Source organism: Chrysochloris asiatica, unplaced genomic scaffold, assembly GCF_000296735.1.
Source record: "Chrysochloris asiatica unplaced genomic scaffold, ChrAsi1.0 scaffold00021, whole genome shotgun sequence".
NCBI classification, from domain to species: domain Eukaryota; kingdom Metazoa; phylum Chordata; class Mammalia; order Afrosoricida; family Chrysochloridae; genus Chrysochloris; species Chrysochloris asiatica.
Window position 1 is genome coordinate 24,399,361 of NW_006408539.1, and position 26,365 is coordinate 24,425,725.

At 44.5% G+C, this 26,365-nt stretch overlaps 1 protein-coding gene across 1 annotated transcript in view; it reads right to left on the bottom strand.

The window, feature by feature from the left end:
* The window catches only part of RTTN (rotatin), a 162,450-nt gene that overhangs the window by 123,375 nt on the left and 12,710 nt on the right, over positions 1-26,365 (bottom strand). The window contains exons 6-11 of the mRNA XM_006837552.1: positions 26,110-26,224; positions 24,939-25,089; positions 22,014-22,179; positions 19,081-19,262; positions 16,748-16,863; positions 3,082-3,252 (exon numbers count right to left, since the gene is read on the bottom strand). Of these exons, the coding sequence (XP_006837615.1) occupies positions 3,082-3,252; positions 16,748-16,863; positions 19,081-19,262; positions 22,014-22,179; positions 24,939-25,089; positions 26,110-26,224 (901 nt within the window). The remainder of the gene's footprint in view (positions 1-3,081; positions 3,253-16,747; positions 16,864-19,080; positions 19,263-22,013; positions 22,180-24,938; positions 25,090-26,109; positions 26,225-26,365) is intronic.

Here is a 26,365-nt window from a genome sequence, read left to right on the forward strand (position 1 = left end):
GAGGAGCAGGAGCCAAAGCCAAAGCACAGGACAGAGTGGTGGGCTTCCGCCCATGGAGCAGGTCAAGCTGAACGGCCGAGGAGGAGGCTCGCGTGCAGAGAGGGAGCTAGAGCCGAGTGCCTTCAGGCTGAGGCTAACAGTGGGGCAGCCCTGAACTTGCCGGAGCAGGACAGAGGCTAGGCCAAGGAGAAGCTGTCCTTACTGGAAGAACTGTGTCCTGGGCAGTTTCCCATCTTGCATTGCAGCCTGCTAACTTCCCTAATAAACCCTGTAACAGTAGGCACAGTGTCTGAATGAACTCTCAAACCCAGCTGAGAGAGGATTATGGGAGGAGTGGATGGTGCCCTTTTTCAGTTAAGTGGGAAAATGCTGTTCACGTTGTTTCTTGTTCTGGAATGGCCACTTTATCAACACAAGTATATAACACAAGTGAAAATACAGGAAGACCCTGAGAATGGGACATCTGACTGACCACTCCTGCTTGCCTGTTGCTGTTAACTGCCATTGAGTCGGTTGATTAGCATAAACCGGGGCTTATGCGAATAAAAAGGGTTTCTGAGGCTATGAGCAGAAAACCTCATCTTTCTCCTGCAGACCAGTGGTGGGCTCAAACAGCCAACTCTGTGATTCACAGTCCACTGCTTATCTTATGGAGCCACTGCAATCCCTGAACCAACCCCTGTTGTTGCTGCTGTTAAGTGCTGTCGAGTCGGTGCAAACTGACAGCGACCCTTGTATAGTGTTTCCGAGAAGCAGCTGCTGGGTTTGAACTGCCAACCTTGTGGTTCAAACCGACTTAGCAGTCCAGCACATTAACCCACAGCGCCACACCCGGGGAACTAGGGATCCAAACCTGAGTTCAGAGGTGTGCGGACAGCTCACAGCACATTCTCAGTAAAGCTCACACCTGGGGAATGAGGAATCTAAAACTCGAGTTCAAAGGAATGTGCAGATACCTCACATCTCATCATTTATCAATACGCTAGACTTCAATGACATGCTTGAATATTAAAGGCATGTTTAGACACATTATGGAATCTCCTTCAGGTAAAATATTAGCTCTATTAAAATGTATTAAGTGCTTAATTAAATGGGAAATGCACATCACGTAACACATGATAAGTAAACAAATCTGTTTTATAGAGAACATATTCCTAATTCCATTTTAGAGGAAATAAAGAAAAAGTAAATAGGGAGGAAACCTCTCTGAACTAATTGGAAATTATGAATGAATACTGTAAGCTTCTTTGTAAATTACAATGTTTTTGAATAAGTACTTTTTTTTCCACATAAATGCTAACTTTTTAAAGACCAATGTTTAAGAAAAGGAGCTAATGAAGACAGTAAATTAGTAGGAATCAAGATTCCTACCACCGAAGCAAACATGCTGGTATCAATGGTGGAAACACAGCTTTGTAAAGGATAGCGAAAAAACACATGAACTGCAAAAAGAAGTTTTACACTGTTGCTGTTTAGGACCTTCCAGTCAGTTCCAATCCATAGCGACCCGCGTAGGGTTTCCTAGGAGCAGCTGGTGAACTTGAACTTCCAACCTTGTGGTTCAAACTGACTTTACAATCCAGTGTATTAACCCACAGTGCCACACCAGGGCTCCTTGAGACATTGTTGTTGTTGTTAAGTACCGTGGAGTTGGTTCTGACTCATAGTGACCCTGCACAGGGTTTCCGAGGCTGTAACTCTTTACAGGAGCAGAAAGCCTCATCTTTCTCCCATGGAACCGCTGGTAGTTTTGAACTGCTGACCTTGAGGTTGGCAGCCCGACTCATAACCACTACGCTACCAGAGCTCCTTCCTTGAGACATTACTGATGGTAAATTAATTACTATTGAAACATTTACTCATCTAAGTAAACAAAAGGTAAAATAAAATAAAATTTTAGACAATAAAATAAATTGCCAAATATCAAACACTGATCAAACATCAGGATATTGAATACTGCCAGACCTGTACCTCCTGAAATTCTTTTGAGAAGATGCCAAAATAGAACTCCTATGCAAGTATGCTGCAGCCAAAGGGGAAGAGACGAGAGGAGACATTCAGGAGAAATGGGTGCCACCCACGACTACGTTAAGTTAGCAAGCCAGTCAGTCATCACACCACTACACTGTGTACCTTACAGCCAGCGGAGAAATGAGAGCTAAGACGCATACTCAGTCAGCAGCCAGGCGCTCCCCCACTGCCAACAGGCTTGAGTAAGCAGGAGACAACAACCACAGGGACCGTCAGCTAGCTCGGGAGGGACCTACGCTCGTCTTGCACGTGCCAATGCGCAGGAGAAAAGGATGTGAGAACGCATACCTTCTCATCACGGTAGAGAAGGAAACGCTGACAAGCAGGGAGCACGCTTCTAGGGAGCGGGGAGGGAGACAGTGGGCTCTCAATACATTCTTACACCTAACAGTGCTGGAATCCCTGGATAGTTAGTGTACAGTGCTGGAATCCCTGGGTAGTTAGTGTACATGGTTAAGAGCTCTGTTAGCGGTTCTCAGAAGGTTAGTGGTTCAAAATCCACCCTGACGATCCTCAGAAGTAAGGCCTGGCAACCCACTTCTAAAGATGACGGCCACTGAACTGCGTGGGGGCCACATGAGTCAGCACCAAGGCAAAGGCAGCTGCTTTCATTAGGTTTGTTTTAAACAGAGTGGTAGGCATGATGAGGGAAAATATCTTTCCTATCAGAGACCTGTTCCCTGCCCTCAAACAGATCCCAAACTGATGAGGGAAATATGAGCAGGTAAGTCTATGCTATACCTCAGCATGCAACAGTGCTAGGCCACTGCCGGCAAGCAGTGACTATGGGCCGAATGAACCAAAGGAGAGAGTTACAATAGACACAGACCATAAAAACAACTGGAACTTCAAAACACTTTTCTATCAACTGATTAGTCAAAACTGCTTCAAAACTGTTAGCTCTTTCTCAGTTTCTACTTCTCCCATATCATCTCTGATCCTATACCTACTAGGAGCACCTGAATGCCGAGAGGTGACTGGGAGAAAGTTATATCAGGTGTGTCCCTGCAGCAGCCAGTAAACCACAGGTGCACACCGCTGGTACCTTACCTTTTCCACGGGCAGCAGCGTTTGCAAGAGGCGCACAGTGAAGAGTGAGATGCTGACGAAGACCATCCTGTGGTGCCCCTGGACGGCCTCCGGCTGCTCCACATTGACCCTGCTCTGATGGTGGCATATGGTCTCCCCCAGTGACTCCAATATCGTCAGCAGCTTCTCCTTCTGAAAACATGTCAGCACCAAACAGAGGGAAACGACCCATTTTAGAGGTCAGCAGACAGATGTCAGTTTGAAATACTCCCATTATGCATTAAAAAACAAAACACATCAGAACAACATAAGACAGTTTAAAATACTCCCATTATGCATTTAAAACAACAACAACAACAAAAACCAAGCACAGGACAAATGTATCCCTCTCCATAAGGATAACCAGTGGGCCCTGGTAGCACCTGCTCCCTGAAAGGTCGGGGGTTCAAGCCCACCAGCTGCTCAGCAGAAGACAGATGAAGCCGTCTGCTTCCATGAAGGTTTACAGCCTTGGAAACCCTAAGGGGCAAGGGATTCCAAGGCTCTGTCCTACACGGTTGTTTTGAACCAGAATCCGGGAATCAACTCAAGGACAGGGGGTTTGATTTATGAGGATAACCAAACTCTGCCAACAGTTAAAAAATACAAAAGAATGATGAGCATGCTTAATCTTTAGAAATCAAATCACTTTTAATAATTCAGTATGAGCCCTAAGTTATAGTGAATAAACATAGACAACACAAAAATGTGCTCAGCTGGGACCACACAAGCCCCCCATTTCCAGTGTGGCAGTGCTCCACTATGGATGAGGTGACGGTCAATCTCCCATCCAGCAGTTCTACTGGTGATGATGGTGATGTGCCGTGGAGTCGGCTCCGACTCATAGTGAACCTGTATCGGGTTTCTTTACAGGAACAGAAAGCCTCATCTTTCTCCCGCACACTAGGACAAGGGACATGACCCCCTACAGAAGTGAAACTAGGCATGCCAAACAATTGCAGGACAGTTAAGTACTGAACTCTAAAGCTCTCTGCAGGTGGGTAACTAGATAGCTTTATGTCTCCAACCAAAAAACACTCACACCTTTGCATTTGACAGGTGCACAGAGAATCCAAAGACAAAATGAACAGTCTGACTGGACTTGAAAATCATTAAGTACAGGGGCCAAGCTGTCCCCTTGCTGCAGACACACCTGAGAAGAGGACTGACTTTAACAGACAGCCTCAGACGTATGGAGGGGACAGAGAAAGCGCTGGGGCATGCCCTCTCAGCTCTCCACTCTACACATAAGAAGTGAGCACTAGACATCCTCTGCAAACCCAAAAGCCCCAGTAGCAGCACATCAGTTCCAGAAACAGAAAGTAAGTAGTCTCATCCTTTTCCTGAGGTGTGAATGGTAGGTTTGAACCACTGACCTCACAGCTACCAGTCCAGTGCTTATCCAACAGCTCCAGCAGGACTCCTATAAACCAAAAAAACCCAGCTCACTGCCATCGAGTCCATTTTGACTCCTAGCGACCCTGTATAGGGTTCCGGTATCATTATAGGAGGAGAAAGCCTCATTTTCTCCCGAAAAAGAGCTGGTAGGTTTGAACATGGACCTGGTAGTTAGCAGTTGTGTGCTAAACCCTAGCAGGGCTCCTTATACTACGGACAAGCATCTGCTACATGCCGGAATCTGTTCATTCAAGGTCTTGGTTGGTTAATTATGTGCCATAGAGTCGGTTCCGACCCATAGCGACCCTGTACAGGGTTCCCGAGGCTGTAAATCTTTACAGGAGCAGAAAGCCTCATCTTTCTCCCACGGAACAGCTGGTAGTTTCGAACTGCTGACCTCGCGGTTTGCAGGCCAATTCGTAACCACTACGCTACCACAGCTCCTTATTCACGGACTAGTATATCCAAAAACAAATGGCGTCTACAAAATTACCTAAGAGAGCAAAGTTTGCCATGTTACTGACAAGGCTGTTTGACATTTAAGTTTTAAAATAAACACAAAAGAAAACTCAGCTGATTTTCCAAATCATTCAGTAAGTAAATAGAAAACAAAATTAATTAAATGTAAAAAAAAAAAAAAAGAAAGCAAAAAATTCTAGCATATCAAGTACAACTTTACCACCATTAACACAAAAGTCATAATGCCACTACAGGCAATATGTGATTTCACACTGCAGTAAAACTACACAGCAACAATCTACACTTACAGAAAGAAAACTTTCATCTTTGTGCATACAAGAGCAAAAATTAAATGTGTAGTGAAAATGAACAACAAAAAACAATAATATGAATACTGATAATTTTAGGGCAAAACAACAACAAATTGAACAAATTGAATAATTTTCTAATGACAAATATAAATGAAGAGTAAAAATAAGTCTTCGTAACATTGAATGATATGACATTAAAAAAACCTGTTATTGATATAAACGTGGATTTTCTTTTGATTTTTAATTCATCTTTTTTAACAAAATGAAATCATTTCTTTTCCAGTCTCTAGGGAAGAGTGGCATAAAATAACCATGTACTTAATTACAAAGAAAATTTCAATATGTATTTTAAGCTTTAGTCTCAAATCATAAAGAAATAAAACTAAAAATTGATATTATAAACCAACAGTATGGCAGGCAGCCTTTACAAAATTAATATAGAAAAACTACTAGACTAGAAGAAAATTATCAAAAACAGTCAAGTCTTTTTATACTGACAACCAATTATACCATGCAGTATATCTCCTTCAAAATAACACGCACATATGGCTATGAACAACACATCTCTATTAGTGAAAATAGCTTTGACAATTTATGATTTAAAACAATGAGCATATTTAAGGTCTCAGTGGTATAAGGTCTTTCCTACAATCGTCACCATTTGCTTACTGCTGGTGTGGCGCTGTAGGATAAGCACGCAAACTCAAGGCGGTTCATCTGCAAGATCGGCAGTTCAAACTCAACAGTCGCTCCTTGGAAACCCTATACAGCATCACTATGGGTCAGAACCAACTCGACGGCACTTACCAACAACAACTTATCACTCTAGGATGGCTGTTATGGGAAACATGAAGACGGCGGTGGGAGATGAGGTAGAGGAACTGGAATCCTTGAGCATGGCTGTAGGAATGGAAAGTGGGTTCCAAGGTATGGAAACATTTTGGAAGGTCCTCAAAAACTAAAGCATAGAATTACCATGTTGTTGTTATTAAGTGCCATCAAGCTAGATCCAACTCACAGTGACTCTGCATAGATTTCCAAGGAGAGGTCGGTGAGCTTGAACCGACAACCTTGCAGTTAGCAGTCCAGGACTTATCCTATAGCTCCACACCAGGAATCTAGATTACCATATTGTTGTTGTTAAATGCTGTTGAGTCCATTATGACTTATAACAACCTGTATAGGGTTTCCAAAGAGCTGCTGATGGGTTTGAAGCACTGACCTTGTGGTTCAAACTGACCTTGTGGTCCAGTGCATTATCCTGTGCACCACATCCAGAATCACCACTGTTGTTGTTGTTGTTAGGTGCCATCCAGTCGGTACCGACTCATAGCTATCTTATGCACAACAGAACAAAACACTGCCCGATCCTGGGCCAACCACACTATTGTTGCCACTGATGCTGCCACTTGGCCAATTGCTGGGGGTCTACCTCTTTTTCTCTGACCGTCCACCTTACCAAACATGATATCCTTCTCCAGCGACTGGTCACTCCTGACAATATGTCCAAAGTATGAGAGACAAAATTTGACCATCCTGGCCTCCAAGGAACACTCTGGCTGCACTTCTTTCAACACAGATCTATTGGTTCTTTTGGCAGCCCATGGCACTTTCCATATTCTCCTCCAATACCGTAACTCAAAAGCATCACTTTTCTATGGTCTTCCTTATTCACTGTCCAGCTCTCGCATTCATATGAGGTGATTGAAAATACCATGGCTTGGGTAAGGCACACCTTAGTCCTCAAACTGACATCTTTGCTCTTCAACACTTTAAAAAGGTCTTGTACAGCAGATGTGCCTAATGCAATATGTCCTTTGATTTCTTGATTGCTGCTTCCATGAGTGTTGACTGTTGATTCAAGAATGAATTCCTTGACAACTTCAATCTTTTCTCCGTTGATAAGAATGTTGTTTATTGGTCCAGTGGTGAGGATTTTTGTTTTCTTTACATTGAGATGTAATGCATACCGAAGGCTGGGCTCTTTGATCTTCATCAGTAAGTGTTTTAAGTCTTCTTCACTTTCAGCAAGCAAGGTTGTATCATCTGCGTAGCGCAGGTTGTTAACGAGTCTTCCTCCAATCCTGACGCCACATTTTCCTTCATATAACCCAGTTTCTCAGATTATTTGCTCAGCATATAATTTTAAACCATTAGTGTTCCCATGTTCTGTTCAAACAACTGCCTCTAGGTCCGTGAACAGATTCCTCATGAGCACAATTAAGTGTTCCAGAATACTCATACTTTGCAATGTTGTCCATCGCTTGTCATGATCCACACAATGGAATTACCATATGACCCAGTAAATTCCACTCCCAGGTATACTGACAAGAGATCTGAAAAGAGGTGACTGGAAAGGTGAGATTTCTTCTTGTTCCCCATGTTCCCCTGGTGGCCAGCTCCCACCCTCACCCACCACCAGTGCAGACCCTGCTCTCCTAGATCGGGAGCCACACCATCGTGAAGCGGGGAGCCAGCTGCACCACTCTGGTGCGCTATTTTGGTGCCTGGATTAAGGTGAGCTAGTATAGGACCTACAGAACGTACAGAGCCACCAGACCAGCATTTAACCAGTCACCCTGTCCCCAGCTGCCCTGTGGTCCTAACACACACCGAAAACAGCACCATCAAGGACCACCAGGTACTACTTCCAGATAGAGTGCCCTGAACACCTTGAGAGCTGAGCTGGCTTATAGGAGCTCCCCGGAGTTTTCTCTTCTTTGGATACAACAGCTGCGCTGTCTTTTTGGTTTTGCTTTTGGGTTTGCTTTCTTCCTGTTGTTGTTTTGGTTTGTCTACTGTTTCTCCTCCATCTTCTTCTCTTTCCATTCCCTTGAATTTTATCCTATTTCCACTTTTGTTTTTCCTTCTTTTCTTCTGTCTCTCATTTCCCCTTTTGATCTTTCTTTGTTACTCTCTACTCTCTTTCTCTTCATCTCCTGTCTCCCTGGTTTAACTGAGTGTTTTTGTTTTTAATTTTTTCCCTTTTATCTCCTCTCTTAGTTTTCTCTTCTTTAGCTCCATTTCCCTGTCCTGCTTTTGTCTTTAGAGTTGTTATGTTATTTTTTTTCTGGTTGATGCCTGTTTTCACTTCTTTTTTCTCTTTACTATTTTCTCTTTTCACTGTTGATTCTTTGTTTGTTTATCCTGCTTTGTTTCCTTGTGTGTCTTTGAGGGGTTTTCTCTTTCCCACCCAACAGGAGACAGCAACTGTACCCACACAGCCCAGCTACAACTGTACCCTTGCCACCTCACTCACTGGGAAAGAGCCAATACCAGCTCTTATACCACCTGATCAACTACACACAGCAGCCAACAGCAGCCAAAGCCACCCTCTACTGAGGTGTGTGAAGGAAAACAGTACACATTTCCACTCTCCAACTACAACCACGGGAGGCAGTTGGTGAGAGCCGAAAGAACACATTAACATACAATCATCAATGAACTCCAAACACAACAAACCCACAATAACCAGGAGACAACAAATAAGTTTAGCTCACATGAAGAAACAAGACAGTAACTCAAACAAATGACCAAGATGCAAAACCAGAATATGTTTCTGAGCTGGAAAGGTAATGGAACTAAGGGAAAAAGAATGATATTTAGGTACCTTCAAAGGATTGACCGAAAGATCAAAGAAAACAAGGGGAATACAGAAAAAAGAAATTAGAAGAATTCAGGAAAACACAAGAAAAAGAGACAAATGCAAGTTTTGAAACAATACAAAATCTGAAATTAGAAATTCAGATGCTTAACACAAGATTTCAGCAATGGACACACCATAACTAGGAATAACTTATGGATGATCAAAATTCCAAAACAGGAAGAGAAAATAAAAAGCAGAGGAAACTGTTGGAGAGTTGTTGGAAGAACACGTGCCTAATAACACGAGAGACAAGAATAAGCAATCAAGAATCTGAACAAACCACCAACAGGGCAGATCCCAAAAGAAAATCACCAGACATAGGACCAAACTTCCCAAACCAAAGACAAGGAAAGAATCCTGAGAGCAGCTCGAAAAAACAGAAAGTTACCTACAAAGGAAAACCAGTAAGACTAAGATCTGATTCCTCAGCAGAAACCATGCAGGCAAATAGGCAATGGCATGATATATACAATGATCTGAAAGAAAAAAAAAATTACCAACCAATAATCATATACCTAGCAAAGCCATCCCTTAAATGTGACAGCAAAATTAGGGCATTTCCTGATAAACAGAAAGTAAAGGAATGCGTAATGACCAGACCAACTTTACAAAAATGCTAAAGGGTATTCTAGGGCACACCACACAGAACTCAATCCATATGTAGAAATATTTAAAGCAAAACAAAGTACAAGACTGAAAATAGGGAACCAGAGATAGCTATTTATGATAAAGTCAATTATAAAGCACCAAAGAGGGAATAACGTGTATACAGAACTTCCGGTTGTCAAGGAAGTCAAGTAAATTTCAAGATAAACAAGCTGTTTTAACAGGGAACAAAATTAATAAATTACAGAGTAACCTCAAAGAAAATGAATACACCTGCACATCAAAATAAAATAAGAAGAAAACTGAGATGTAGTAAACATTCAGACAGTAGAAATGAAAATGAAAACAAACAAAATGAATTCAGCACAGAAAATGAAGTAGCATAAAGAAATGAGCAGCACTACACAAAAAAAACACACAGGAAAATGACAGCAATCAATTCCTACATCTAGAAAATGACGCTGAATAGAAACAGATGAAGTGTACCAATGCAGAGAGAGAGCAGAATGGAAAAGAAAACAGGATTCTTCCATACGCTGCCTACAAGAAATACATCAAACAGATAGTGAGGGCCCAAATGCCCATCAACAGAAGAACGTTACACCAAGCTTGGTAATACACACAACGGAATACTACCACACAACTTTGAAGAATACAGATGACTTTCCAAGAAGCTTCACAACATTGATGAACCTGGAGGACATTACTCTAAATGAAACTAGTCAATCACAAAAGGACAAATATTATATGAGACTAATGTTGTAAAGATACCAAGAAAAGGTTTTCTTGAAAAAATAAATAATTTATGAGTGTTTCAAGGGGAGGGAAAATGATTTACATGCTAGAGAGCGGACACATGTTAACATGGGTGACAAGGCAGGCAATATATAACAAGAGGGGAGGTTAGCAGAGGACAGATGAAGGGAGCAGGAGACACAGGGAGGAATGCAAGAGTTAAAGTGAATAGAGGGAAATACTGTTAACTGATGGTACATGGAGGGGACTGAGATCATTGTAAGGAAGCAAAGTACATGACTTGTTGAATGTAAAACTGATGATCTGTTCTGTAAACCTTCACTCAATTCACAACAAAATGTTTAAAAAACTAAAATACAAATGCTGCTTCTACCTTCCATCTTAAACTTGGCAGAAGTAGAGTTGCCAAGGAATTCTATTTAATTGTTTGCTTCTCTTAATATATATAGCTAAAGGAATGAGACTTGCCCTACCAGATACTGATTCTTTTTAAATAAGTAAAAGTAAATCAAGTGAAATTCTAAATTCTAGTACTGTTTGATTTAACATTTCTAACATACCAATTGGCAACAGATTTAACCTTTAAAATAAAAATAATTCATTGAATCATAAAAGATCAGCATCCAAAAGTTAAAAGTAAACCACTAAATTTTACAGATAAATGTTCTGGCCAAGAAAATGTAAGTTAATTTAAGAAGCAACCGATAAAACATTCTTCACACATCAAAGGAAAGCCTCACTTGTTGAAAACTTTCAATATGTAAAAATCGGCTACATATACTATAAAATAGCGTGATGACCTTAAGGACTAAGGAAAAACTAAGATGAAAAACTGTCATCTCAATTTTATAAAACTAATGTGCATGAAACTTAATAGAGTATCCAAAAAACTACAAACCCCAAACCCACTTCCACTGAGTTGGTTCCAGTTCACAGCAGCCCTCTAGGTCAGACCAGAACTGCCCAGAGGATCCTAGGGTAGTCATCCATAGGGACACAGACTGCCACATCTTTCTCCTGAGGGGCAGCTGGTGGTTGGCAGCTGAGCGCTTAACCATTGTGCCTACCCAGCCACACTTAGGATTTGCCGATGTGAAGTGCTGCTGACTTGGTTACAACTCATAACAACCCTGTATAAGGTTTCCAAGAAGCAACTGGCTGAGTTTGAACCACCAACCTTGTGCTTAGCAGTCCAGTGCTTATCTTACAGTGCCACATAAGGAGTCAAGACTCAATATAGTATGTTGTATAAGTGCCACTGAGTCAGTTCCAACTCATAGTGACCCAGTATAGAGTTAGTGAGGAGAAGCTGGTGAGTTCGAACAGCCAATCTTATGGTTCAAACCAACCTTGAGGTCCAGTGCTTATCCTATGGTGCCACACAAGGATTGTCATAAAATAAATTTAATTCCCTTTTCAAGAGGTTCATTATTTTTAAACAGTAAAATTTTGGGGTCTGGGGCACATAGGTATTGGGATTAAGTAAGTAGCTGGGTTTTATTCTATTATAGTTTAATATTCTGAGCTTTGCTCAAAAGGATTTGAGATAATGGGCTACTAAGCACACTAAAATACCAACGGACCTGTATCTGAAAAATATCTAGAAGGAAAAGTCTGCAACCATGAGGATCAGTATACATTTTCATGAATTCCAGCTCCTTAACAAGAGAAAAAAACATTTTTTAAAGCTAAAATAAAAATTACTAATTAAGAGAAAAGATAGAATGCTAATTCTTCAAGGAAGATAAGTTTATTAGAAGATAAAGATACAAAATGACAAATGATTAATGACAACATTAAAATGTCAAAAAAAAGTTGATTCCCTATTACACAGATGCCTATGCTGGGAGTTAATGCAACTCTTAGTACCGTGTGCTAACACGCTGCTGAGACTACTGTACACGTGTTGACTACTTATCAAAATATTAATGATCAAAACACTCAGGGGAAAATAGCAGATAAAAGAAAATGCTATGCTTTCCAAAACTACCTCCTCTATTGAAATACAAATGATACAGAAAAACAAGCGAGCCACCTGCCCTCTCCACGGCAGGAATGATGGTACTAACGACGCCGACTTTTCACTCTGCATAATGGCACCTTCGTGTCCCTCACTGTAGTTAAGGGGCTGATGGCACTGTGGGATAAGCACCGGGCTGGGAACCACAAGATAGGCATTTAGACCCACCAGGTGCTCCAAGGAGAAAGGTGATGCTTTCTGTCCCCCTGAAGGTGTACAGCCTCAGAAACCCTATATAAAGTCACGATGAGTCGGATTTCACTGCTTTGACGGAGTTTGGTTTTGGGTCTGGCCTGTTGTTGTTAGGTATAGTCACGTCACCTCGGACTCCCAGCGCCCCGGATCCAGTCCTGCACCACTTTCACAGTTGTTGTCAGGTTTGAGCCCACTGCTACAGTCACGGTGTCACCCCAGTTCGTTGACGCCCATCCTTTATTTCGCTGACCCTCCACTTTACCAGAGACTGATCCCTCCTAATAATATGTCCAAAGATCGTGAGACGAGACCTTCTCATCCTGGCTTCTATGGTGCTCCTTAGAACTCTGGCTGTATTTCTTCTAAGACAGATTTGTCCCTTCTGGTAGTCCACGGTACTTTGAATATTTTTCACCAACACCATAACTCAGATGCATCCATTCTCAGGTCTTTTATATTCACTGTGCTGATTTCACAGTCATATGACACAACTGAAAACACCCGGGATTAGGGCCAGTGCACCTTAGTCCTCAAACTGACATCTTTGCTCTGAAACACTTTCAAGAGGGCTTGTGCAGCAGATTGGCCCAAAGCCACACATCCTTTGATTTCCTGACTGCTGCTTCCATGAGCACTGACTGTTGATCCAAGTAAAATGAAATCCTTGACAACTTCAATCTTCTTCCACTTATCAGGATGTTATGTCAACTCAGTCATAAGAATTTCTGTTTTCTTTACCCTGAGTTGTGATCCATACTGAAGGCTACAGTCTGAGATTTTCATCAGTAAGTCTTTCAAGTTCTCGTCTCTTCCAGCACACAGGGCCGTGTGCCTACGTAGGTCAGGTTGTTGATGAGACGTCCTCCAATTCTGATGCCAAGTTCTTCTTCATAAAATCTACTATCTGAGATCATCTGCTCAGCATAGACTGAATGAGTATGGAGAACGAATACAACCCTGGTGCACACCTTTCCTGCTTTTAAACCATTCAGCAGCTCCTTGTTCTGTTCTAACAACTGTCTAATCAGGTTCCTTAGGGACACAATTACGGATTCCAGAATTCCCATTCTTTGCAAAGGTATCCATACTTTGCATAGTTAATAAGGCACAGGTGAACATCTTTGTGGTATTCTCTGCTTTCAGCCAAAATCCATCGGACATCAGCAATGATATCGCCCGCTCCATGCTCTGGTAGCTCCTCGTCAGGATACTCCTCTGGCTGTTTCTGAATGTTCATCAGCATTCTTCCCTTACAATCAGATAAGCACTTATAGACAGATGGTGTGGCACTGTAGGATAAACACTGGACTGCTAACTGCAAGGTAAGTGGTTCAAACCCACCAGCCGCTCCTCAGAAACCCTAACAGGGCTGCTGTGAGTCAGAACCGATTTGATGGCATTTAACAACAAACCTCGTGTTCTGGTCTCTAAGGAGGAGTAAGCACTGACAGCACCCTTCCCAAAATCTCATATGGTACAAAATGAGGCAGTGTTTTTAGACCACGGATTACGTTTCTGTGATCCCAGAAAGCAGGGAGGAAGTGAGGAGAGTCGCCTGACAGTGAACTCTATCACTAGGCAGCCTGGCTGTCTCAGACTCGAGGGGATGGAGATGTGGGGGAAGCTGAGATGATTGGAAGCTTGTAGAAAGAACTCTCAAACTCAGTAATAAGTGAATACGATGGTGCACACAGGGCGCAGTGATGAGAACATCTTAGATCTTATCGAACATCTGAGCTGAGACGATTGGAAGCTTGTAGAAAGAACTCTCAAACTCGGTAAGAAGTGAATACAGTGGTGCATACAGGGCTCAGAGTGATGAGAACACCTTAGATCATATCGAACATTTGAAGGCGATGCGTTGCTGGGCCTGGGAGCTCAGGCCCACAATCTCAGGGGACACCAGGGTCAATTAGCATAACGTAGTCCCCAAAGGGAATGTTCTATATTCTACCTGGGTGACTAGCGAATGGGATCTGAAAAGTTTCTAAGTGGCCATCTAAGGGGTAACTCTGGGTTTCTCAGGGTACAGAGGAAAGAAGAGTGATGAGAACTGAAGATGCTAGGTCAATGTCCACTGGAGCATGAGCACATCAGTCAACACGACTCTGAGATCAGAAGAACTAGATAGTGCCCAGCAACCACGGGTCTCTCAGGGTACAGAGGAAAAAAAGAGTGATAAGAACTGAAGATGCTAGGTCAATGTCCACTGGAGCATGAGCACATCAGTCAACACGACTCTGAGATCAGAAGAACTAGATAGTGCCCAGCAACCACACCCAAGTGTTCTGAAGGGGATCACATTAGAAGGTCCTGGACAGAGTGAAAGAAAATATGGAACAAAACTCAAAATTATTAAAAAAAAAAAAAAAAACAAATGCCAGGCCAGATTTACTGGACAGGAAGAGAGTGCAGGAACCGAGACCATGGTCCTCAGCCACCCTTCAAGTCCGGAACAGGACTCACCCCCATTGCCCACTTTTCCGCTAAGCAGTAGGAAAGGGATAGGGATCACAACAACACTATAGAGGTAAGCTCCCCACACAAGGGCCAATCATTCAAGGTTAAAAGAGCAACATTTCCCAAAGGACAAAGTGGGGAAAGCATGAGATGGAGGCTGGAATGGAGATCAGAACCACAGGGCTGAAGTGGGATCAACATTGTTACATGGAAGGGATTGCAATGACTGAGGTGAAACAAAGCATGGGATTTGTTGGATGTAAAACTCATGATTTTCTCTGTAAGCCTTCACCCAATTCACAGTAAAAAGTTTCAAAACAAAACAAAACAAAAAAAACAAAAAAAACTCAGTAATAAGAAAACAAACTACCCATTTAACAAAACACAATGGGCAAAAGATTGACCCCCACACTAAACCAGAGAAGACATGTGGATAGCTTCTAAGTGCATGAATAATGCTTAAAAGACAAATACTCTCAAAAGCAGGAGTGAAAGGAGAAACGTCACTACAAACCTAAGAGACATGTACAGATATCAGGGTGCACAAACTTATGCCAACAAATTAGACAACAGCTGCGTCTCAGAGAAAACAGGGATGAGGGTGGAAACAAGACGTTTCAGTGCTAGCTTCATGGAGAGAGAGCAATTCCTAAAACTGTAAATAAACTGAAACTGAGTTCATAACAAAGAAAAGAAAGATTTCAAGTGACTTTGGGACACAGTATTTTAGTTGGGGGTCGTTAATTGGGGGATGGAGGATTTAGGACTCCTGGTGTGGCGCTGTAGGATCAACACTGTACTGTGAACTGCACGGTCAGCAGTTCAAACCCATTAGATGCTCCTCGGAAACCCTATACAGGGTCGCTATGAGTTGGAACTGACTCCACAGCACTTAACAACAACAACAGTGGGGTTTAGTCTAGGTTAAAAAGAATTACAAGGAAATCTTGAGCTTTCTAGAGTTACTCTTCATAAATGCTACGAGCATTGCTAAGCTGAAACTACTGAACGCATAGTGAAGGTTAGCGCTGACACGCAATGTTGTTGATCTTGGTAGGAACTAAGACTTCCAGGGTAGAAGACTAACGTCTGATAAAAGAAGGATGAGCTTGTGACTTTAAAGCCGAGCTTTCCGAGTTCTGTTACCGGAAGGAAACCATGATACAACAGGAGCTACGGCGCGGACCTGCCTTTGGTCTCTCCACAGCAGCCCCAGTAAGTACCACCTGAACTTCTAATGGAAAGAACAAGTCCAAACTCGGGGCAAGAAGTGCACAAAATCGGCTGGGAACGCATCACACCAGGAAAGCAGAAAGCTCTCAGACTAATGAAATAACAGACCATCAAAGCAGCTTCTGGCTTTAAGTGCTTCCGAGTTGGTGCCTACAGCGCCACCACACCCCCAAAAGCAGCTGCTTGTTGCTGCTAAATGCCATCGAGTCACTTCTGACCCACAGCGACCTTGTGCAGGGTTTCTAAGGAGCAGCTGGTGAGCTTGAACCGCCGACCTTGGGGTTCAAACCAACTTTGCAGTCCAGTGCATTAACCCAGTGTCACACCAGGATTCCAAAAGCAACTTAAAGGGACATAAAATACTCGCTGTCGTGTAGACCCTTTGGTTGGTGATGATGCATGGAGGGGACTGTAACCATGGCAATGAAATGATATACGATAGGATGAATGTAAAACTAATGTTCTCCCATGTAAACTATCACATCATTCACAATAAAACATTTAAAAAATAAAATAAAATACTCGCATCATTACCCACATCACAGAGTAAACATTAGTTCTTACCATATCTATAGCAAAGAGACAGCTGTCGTCCCAGATATCTACGGAAATCGTATCACCAATCAGCACGAGGTCCTCAGCAAGCAGTTCCAGGACTCTGATTATCACTAGTCTGCTACCTGGGAATACAAAGAGAAGACAGAAAAACACAAAAAGGCACTTCATTTTCAGGTAATTAGCTGAGCGGTTCAATTTTCTAAGTAATTGTGCCCTAAAATTCCTAAAATTTCTACTTGTCTTTTTTTCTGCTTACAAAACTCAAGAAAGAGATCAATGAAGAACCAAGCCACCCCACTGTAGCCGAGTCAATTCCCAGTCCGAGCCACCCTGGATAGGGTTCCCTAGTATGAGAATCTCTGCAGGAGCACACAGCCTCATCTTACTCCTGCAGAGCGGCTGGTGGGTTTGAACTGCCAGCCTTGCAGTTAGCAGTCCAGTGCTTTTCCTAGAGTGCTGTCAGGATCTCAAGCCTACACCTATCCTAAATTAAAAAAAAAAAAAAATGCCAAAGGAATTTGGAGGTATCAGAGTCATGGCCACGATAACAATGTCCCTGCTCCATGGAGACAGAAGAAAGGGTCCCAGACTCCCGCTCTCTGAAGGGGGCTCACAGCCAATCGAGGCTAATTCCTGATGAGGAAAGTCACACCCAACCAGCAGCCCCTGAGGCCCAGTCTCGTCAGAGCAAATGGAGCCCAATCTCTTAGAGGACACTCACAACATTCAACAACCACAAATCAGGTAATAATTTCCCACAAAAGGGTACGAGAACACTGAGACCGTTTCAGGCAGCAAGCTACAACTGCACAATTACCAGTCTAACTATTAACAGCAAATTTAGAAAAGGTTAACTGTAAAACCATCACATCTGAAGCTGTTCGTCAGTTACTGACACCGAGAAGACAGACTTCATACAACACCGTTCAGCTCTCCCTTCACAGCACAGGTAGAAGAATTACCTCCCAGAGGTAAAGTTCTTCAGCCACTGAGAAATGAGGGTAGGATCACGCGGTTTCCCTCAGGAAAGAAACATAGGTCAATGCTTCACAAATGTTTCCTTTCCTGTTTTCCTTCTCATCACTTCCCAACAAGCAAAACAATCACCACAGGACTTTAAGAACCATAAATATGTTACACACGTGAGGGGTTTCAAAAGCTTGTGGAAAATTCCATTATCTTTCAACATCCACAAACTATTCCACCAAGATACACCACAAAAGGCAAAACGTCTCTTGTATTCATATCTTGACAAATTTAGCCTTTACTGAAAATGTATTTGCTGTCATTAAGTGCCGCTGAGTCCATTTTGACTCACAGAGAACCTGTATAGGGTTTCTGAGGAGAGGCCCATGAGTTTGAACCACCAACCTTGCAGTTCAAACTAGCTTTACGGTCTGGTGCTTATCTTACAGGTTCAGAGAATAAAACTGATCATTGCTTTCAAATCTTTCAATTTCCCTGTTCTGCAGACAAATGCTGACGTGTCTAAGAGCATGTATGGCCTTTAGACCAAGAAGGGTCTGGGTTTGAGTTCCTGTTCTCAGATGTCTGACTTTGGGGGAAGTTTCTAAACCACTCCCAAAGTCCTCTTTTTCTGATTTGTAAAATGGCGTTAAAAACAGAAGCTCCTCCCTTTAGGAGTGAATGAAGCAACTCTGCAGACAAAACCAAGTCAGATGACCACGGGGCGGTAGCTGCTGTCTTGTGACATTCCTCAGGCTGGCACTGCTGTCTTTGTAATTGTTGCTGAATGCCACAGAGTCGGTTCGGATACACAGCGACCCTGTGCAGGGTTTCCGAGGAGAGCTGAACTGCTGAGCATGTGGTTAGCAGTGCAATGCTTATTTTCCAGAACTACATAAGGACTCTGCCCTAGGCCCCGACAGCCACCGCACTCCACCTGCATGTGCTCTGGACTTGTCCAGCACTTGTGGGGACAATGAAGCCCAGAACTCGGGATGGCTGCTTTGAATTGTTGGTGGGCTTTGTGTTTGGTTTCCGAAGATACGGGACTGAGCAGGTTTTGCTTTGACCTTTCACCTGCTTTGTGGCCTGGGGACGTGAAGACTAGGGAGAGGAACAAGTGTTTGACAGAAACCGGGCATTTCTTTCGGAGCCAGCGCTCCAGCTTTCTGTACTCAGAAGTGAAGGCCAGGGCTAGGACAAACGCCTAGAGGAGAGGTGACCGGAACCACATTTACGTAAGAGATACCACAGACCCCACTCACTGCTTAGAACCGTGCAGCTCAGGAGATACATGAACACAGACTGTCTGCTCAAACAGAGGAAAGCAAACAAAAATGGTAGGAAAAGCACATGATCTCGAAACCACTTACCTGTCCTCAGGAGAGGTACAGCCGCCTCCAGGACAGACACACAGAACTGGGGGACACTTAGCTGCAGCAGCTGCAAGCCCAGCGTGTCCTCGGCCCCCAGCTCCGGCAGGTCCACGTGCCCCATGTCCAGGGGAGAAGGGACAGACATCCTGGAGTGGACGTGAGCGTGACCACTGCTCCCGCTGTAAGACAGACGTGTAATGAACCTGGAACACGGGCAGCATCCTCCCACAGGCTGACTGGGCAGCTGCTGCCGGGCATTTGGGAGTCTCCGAGGAGACACAGCCGTCCTGCTCAAATGAGAGCCCTGGCGGCACTAGAGGGTCAGCATCGGACGCTAACCGCAAGGTCACCAGTTCAAACCCACCAAGTGCTCCATGGGAAAAGGGGCGGCTGTCTACTGCCATAAAGGTAATGGCCTCGGAAACCCTGTGCGGGGTGCCTGTGAGTGAGGTTGGGGTTATTCTGCTGAAAGTAGCCCTAGCAGTGGCCAACTGTAAACCCACCCAGCGGCCACGCTTTCCAGGTAAGACAGTAAGACTGTCAGACCGTGACGTCAGGTCTGACTTAGCAACACCAGAGGACAGAGGAGACCTGTCCCCCCAGGGTGCCCACGGCTGTCATCTTTACTGAAACAGACTTCCTCCCTGACGGAGGGGTTGGTGGATGCCAGTCGCAGACTCTTAATCCTCGGCACCACCAGGGCTCCTGTCTGTAAGACTGCATCCTGGGAGCCTTGTGGAGCAGCTCCGTCCTGCACACACCCCCCACCCCCCCACCCCCCGCCGACAGCTGCTATGACGCAGAACAGAGTCAGCAGCAGAGAGGCTGGGAGACTGCGCCAGGAAGTTCTGCTCAGACTGCTATAAGCCTTGTCAAGTTTATAAAATTAGATTCCATAAAGATGGCCCAAAATGGTAAATGAAGCCAAAAATCCAGTTCTAGTTTGCTTTACAAATTGAGTATCTAGAAATGTCTTCCCAATCTCTGTAGCATCAATCAGCATTTGCACAGATAAACCCACTCGTTTCTAAACGAAAACAAACTGATTTACAGCCTTCTCCACTGTCTTCACTTGGGGTGTGTCAGGTGAGGATGAAACGCCCATAGAGGCCTGAAGCTCACATTTACAAACCAACCGAAATAGAAACAAACCCACTGCCCTAGAGTGGACTCAGCTCACAGCGACCCTGGACAGGGTTTCCGAGATAGTAAAGGTTCCTGAGGAGTGGCTGGTGGCTTTGAATGACCAACTCTGGTTAGCAGTCTAACACCTAACACACTGCGCCACCAGGGCACCTTCAAAGTTAAGGGAACTAGAAAAATTTGCCATTTGATGCTTGCCACAAATGAAGTCAAATCACAGAAACTCACTAATGCCACTGAGGATTTGTTGTTAAGTGCCATTGAGTTGGTTCTGACTCACAGCAAGCCCGTAACAGGGTTTCCGAGGCTGTAAATCTTTGCAGGAGCAGAAAGCCTCATATTTCTCCCGATTGAACATTGTTGTTGTTGTTAAGCGCCATCGAGCTGGTTCCAACTCATAGCGACCCAGTACAGCGTTTCCGAGGAGCAGCTGGTGAGTATGAACTGCCGAGCCTGAGGTTCCAACAGACCTTACGGTCCCATGCCTCACCCTGCAGCACCATGCCAGGACTCTGAATGAACACCCATCACCCTAACTTTCATACTGCCTTCAGCAGGTTTGCTATTTCAGTGCACGCAGGGTCCCAGTCAGGGGCTGTTCAGGCAGGGGGTACTTCCCAGCATTACATCAACAGACAAGAGCCCCTCAGGGAGTATCGCTTCAAACACACAGCTGGAAAGAGAAGCCCATGGGTGTGAGAGGCTCGTGTGGCCTGCACATGGCTGAAATCGAGACAGGACAGAGAACAGAGCGCAACAGCCCCAGGCTTGGCCAGGCTGCAATCTTTATGGAAGCCTAGGGCCTGAGTGTTCTCTTGCAGAGCAGCTGGTGGGTTTGAACCATCAACTTTTCGGTTCGTAGCCCAGTGCTTCACCAGTATGTCAGCAGGGATCCCTGTATCTGAAGGATGAGGTAACATTTAAATTCCCTACTGATCTGTTTAAACAAATCTGGATATATGACAATCTGGAGTTATACAAACACATCACTGATAGAAACTCTGTACATTACAGGAGTCCTTGCTTGATACAGACAGCCCTGGTGGCACAATGGACTAAGCACTGAGCTTCTAAGCTCAAGGTTGGCAGTTCAAACCCACCCATCACTCTATGAAAAGCGATGAGGTTGTGTGCTCCCATAAGGAGCTGCAGTCTCAGACACCTTAAGGAGCAGTTCCACTCTGTCCATCTAGTGTCCCCGTGAGACGGAACTGACTTGATGACAAAGGGTCTGGTTGGGGCTTGAAGTTTTCTTTATAAAGAGATTTTCCAATCATTCCTTTAAAAATAAGAAATACTGATGGACTTAAATCATGATTACATTTATAAAATATAAAACTTGGTATCAAATATTAAAAAGCATGCATCTATAACTGAAACAACGACTTTAAACTAAGTCACATTAAATTTGTGGCTGGGAAGGACAATTTTGTGGGTCAGAATCATCATTCCTTTTTATTAAAAGAGAAACAAACAGAAAATACCACAGCTCAGTGTCGAGTGATATAAGGAATCCACAGCGCAGTGTTTGTGGGTGACTCGCATTTGTGGACACACATAAACACAGGGCACATTTTGGGCCTGCGTTCCAACGTATTTCTATTTCTTCCTGTGGATCCTCAGGGCCCCAAAACGTGCAAAAAACTACTGGTTTAAAGCCAGACTTGTACCTATGATAATGGTTTTTAAAACAACAGAGAAAATTCCTGTCTCCATCTAAACTGGACACACACAGGTCCGCAGCTGAGTGGATGTCCCCAGCTCCCTACAAGCACAGGCCGAGTCACCTGGAAGATACGGCATCCCAATCCTGGCCGTCCCCTCGAGGACGCTGGCCAGTGCGCCCTGCCACAGAGGGTCGGGGGCTGCTGCTTCCTGGGGACGGGTTCTGCGAATGATGAGCACCCTGGGCTTCATGACAGTAAGACAAAGAGGAACTCTGGGAAACTGTGTCTGGAAGAAACAAAGTATAATTGTCCCTTAGTAAAACTAGGACCTTGTATTTAGGGAACACGCACACACATGTAATGGGTACAAAGCAAGTAGGAGACCAGCGTGCATGGGGTTGTGCGGTTTATAAAAGAACACGTAGCATGTGTGTTATGAGTAACAGCTTATTTAAGTGGAATTACGTAACAGCTAAGTCCTCCACCCGTCTGTGCATGTAGCTGTAACACTGGAAGCTATACCACCAGCATTTCCAGCACTAGCAGGTGTCTCAGAAGACCTTCCAGACTAAGACAGGTTAGAAGGAAAGGTCTGGGAACTTCACATTCAGGTCTACATCTAACGGAATTCCTTATAAAGCACCTTCCAGCCAACATTATTGACTTACAATGTTGGCTGAGTCCTGGTGTGGCACTGCAGGATAAGCACTAGACTGCTAACCACAAGGATGGCCGTTCAAACTGACCAGCAGTTCCTTGGTAACCCTATACCAGATTGCTGAGTTGGAACTGACTCAATGGCACTTCACAACCACCACCAAACAGACCACGATTGGATGAGGCAAGCCTGTACTGAAAGCTCTCCAAGAGCTGGTCACTGCACTTCTAGAACATAGACAATGGGGTCCCTGTCTTGATTCTCTGACCTCACCCCAAGCTCCTCTTCCCCAGCACGCTGGCTCCAATCCCATGGCCCTCACCCCCCATTTATAACTCTCCAAGTGACGCTCCTCCCCGAACTCTAGCTCATCGAGTCCCGCTCGCTCCTTGGACCCTTTCTGTCACAGCCTGTACAGCCTCCACGCACTCTCCTATCAGACCCAAACTCCTTTATCGAAGCTCCTAGGGCCAAGGGCCTGGGTTAGCCGTGTTCAAATGCTACCCAGGCAATGGCCTCTGGGAGGTGACGAATAGCATCACTTTAGCAGAGATGTCTACTGCTTCCGTCAGCAGGGGAACCGCCAGTGACTGAGGCGCAGGGCACACGGACACGCTCTGTCATCAATCACTGTGGAATGCCACGCCTCAAGAATGCGAATGAATCAAACCAGAAGCATTCATGAGGAAGCCTCACACCCTGAACGTTCTAGAAGAGAGCCGGGGAGAAGCTTACGGGTTTGCGAAGTAGAGGAGTGACCCTCCCTTGACACTCAACCTCCAGGAGCCACAAGTTACAGACTACTTGATCAAGTCAGGTCACTACCGGGCCAGTAGGCAGCGCTGGAGTCAGACGATGCCCTAGACTACAAGTCACATATAAAGACAGTTTGGGGGCGCTAGTACTCAAAGGGCTACTGACCTCCTCCTAAGGGTGACACAGGTTCTGGAAACGGGCAGTGCAACATGGCGGATGTACCTATCTTACTGAACTAAATGTGTACAAAAATACTGATAAGGCAAATGCTCATATATACGTGCCTTTGTATGTATACAGACATTTTTAATACACGGTGTTAAGTGCCATCGAGTCATACCCAAGTCTTATGAGGTTGAGTCAAAAATTATCCACACTCAGGCTGTAGAATTGAATCAATTACATCATTTTTTGACATAATCTCCTTGCTTTTTACTACACTGCGGCCATCTGTCAACAAGTACAGGTATTCCCTTATTTAAAAAATGTTTTAGGTTGAGCTGCAAGCACGTCTGTCTTCACTTCGTCATCAGAGGTGAATCTTCATCCTAAAGGGTTGCTTTCGGGGGACCAAACAGGTGAAAATCTGATGGAGTAAGATCAGAACTCTAGGGAGGACGCTGTAACATCGCAAAATGAGTTTTCGCAGTGTCAACAGCATGAGATCACAAAGCCCTTGGAGAGCAGTCTTGTGTTTAATCGGAAGTTCAGGCTTCAGCTCTTCAGTGAGCAGCTCACTGTAACAAGCACTGTTGACTATTGAACCTTGTTACTGATCGTGCTCCAATATTGTTCCTTGAGAGTCCCAGAAAACTGTAAGCAGCAATTTCCAGCTGATGAGTCCACTTTTGAACTTCTTCTTGGTCCGCGATTAAGGATACATTCATTCCATACTCTCGTTTACTCTCAAGCTCATAGTGATGACTAAATCCATGTCTCTTCATCAGGAACGATTTTGTTTTTAAGAAACTTTTACCTTCCTGTGACTATCAGTCCATACTTTGTTTGCAGATGTCCAAACACTTCTGTTTATGCCCCTACATGAGTTGTTTTGGTACCCAGCTCGCACAACCTTTTCGAAACCCAAGTCTGTGGTGGGTTAGGCAGAACCATGGCTGATTTGCAAATGATTTGCCACATAATCCACTGTCACTCGTCTATTCAACAGAATCATTTCATGTGCATGCTCACTGCTGCCATCAACTGTGGACATGGACAGGCATTTTACTATAACCAGAGTGCAGATAATTTTTGACTCACCCTCATGTTTACTTGCTACAATAATAAAAGGCTTCATACAGTATAAAATCAATGTTTCTGAAATCAATTAACAGAAACTGCTATTACTTTTTTCATTCATATATGACTGTCTAAAATGCCCCCAGTTCCACGTGAATATCCATGTGTCTAGTCTCTAGCTCCCAGCAACACTGTACCGATGTGGACGGAGGAAAAGGGCAAACACCCGCAACCATCTCTTATCAAACAAACAGAAGCGGGCATGGGGTCTGTTATCTTCATACAGTCAGTTTTCCAAGATGAAGTGATCCCATCACGTTCAGGATGTTGCAAACGTGGGGACGGTAAGTTTGACGGTAGCTGTGAAGGTAAAGGGACACCCACAGCCATACCTTGTTTACTAGAGAAAAAGCCTGGGTCTCGGAGAAAGTTGAGTCTGCTCCTCAGGTTGATGCACAGCTGCTGCAGGCAGGACGCGGAACGCAGAGCCAGACGATGCTTCCCGGTGCCTTCCAGTGCCAGCTTCAGCAGAGTCAGCAGGCCCTGAGAGGGAGCAGAGACGCAGAGCTCACACATGGCTCAGGACCCAGCCAATGGAAGGACAACACCACAGGGCCAGATCCACGTAAGATTCACGGAGCTGAGTGCGCAAAAAATGGCCTCAGCGGTTGTAGTAACGGGCCCAAAGACGACAAAAGCATTTCCATATGATAATCAGGGTTTCTAACCTCCAAGAGCTGAGCAGCCATTCTGTAAGAACTCAGGAACACGACATTGCACAGAACGCTCCAGTCTTTTGTCACAAACATCTAAGTCTCCTTGTCACTGCTCCTGTGTGCCCCAAAGGTGGGGGCCACTAAGCATGTACCAGAGCCGCCGCTCACAGGCATGCATGGCAGCCGTGTGCCTGTGAAGGGTCTGAGGTGGGACTCGATGCTGTGCATGTGCCCACTCTGACTCCCTCCCGCTCCACATTACAGCAGCAGCACACGAGACGGGAATAATCCAGCCACGTGGTTCATGTTCGCTGCCATCAAACTCTGCCCCAACAGACCAGAGTCGCAAATGAGTACTACTCTTACCACAGGAGCCCTGGTGGCACAGTGGGTTAAGCTCTGGGCTGCTCACCAAAGGTCAGCAGTTCAAACCCACCAGCTGTTCAAAAGGAGAACGATGTGGCTGTCAGCTCTTGTAGAGATTTCCCATCTCAGAAACCCTAAGGCGCCAACGACTGCCTTCCTGGGTGTCTCCGAGTCACGGCCATTCTTACTACCCATACAGGGTACTGCTGTCCCGCTTCAACTCCCGAAGTCCATCCTGGTGGTGGGGACCCACCCAAGGTGAACCCAAGGGAGCCAGAGTGTCCCAAATACAACTACCACCTGTCAGAAAAACGACCATGATTCCAGAAAGGTAGATAAGAAGTGGTTTCAAGAACCAAAGACCTATTTTCAAAGTTTTTATGCAAATTTCCCTCCCAGGGCCTCCTCTATGAAAACTCTGTTTTACAGCTGAAAGAATGCCCTCACTTCAGCATCTTTAGCCACTGCATCAGGTACTCACCTGGACAATCTGGGGCCTTTGAAGGAAAATCTCTGCAGGAAAATCTTGCATGATCACATCCTTCAAGAGTTCACAGGTATTCCAGATTAAAGTGTGGTTGTTACTTCGTAATGAGCTACGGAACAGAGCATCACACACTTATAACGAGCTCCCCTACACCACTAAGTAGCATAGGGGTTACAAGTTGGGCTGTGAACCTCAGGGTCAGCAGTCTGAAACTACCAGCTGTTATGCAGGAGAAAGATGAGGCTTTCTG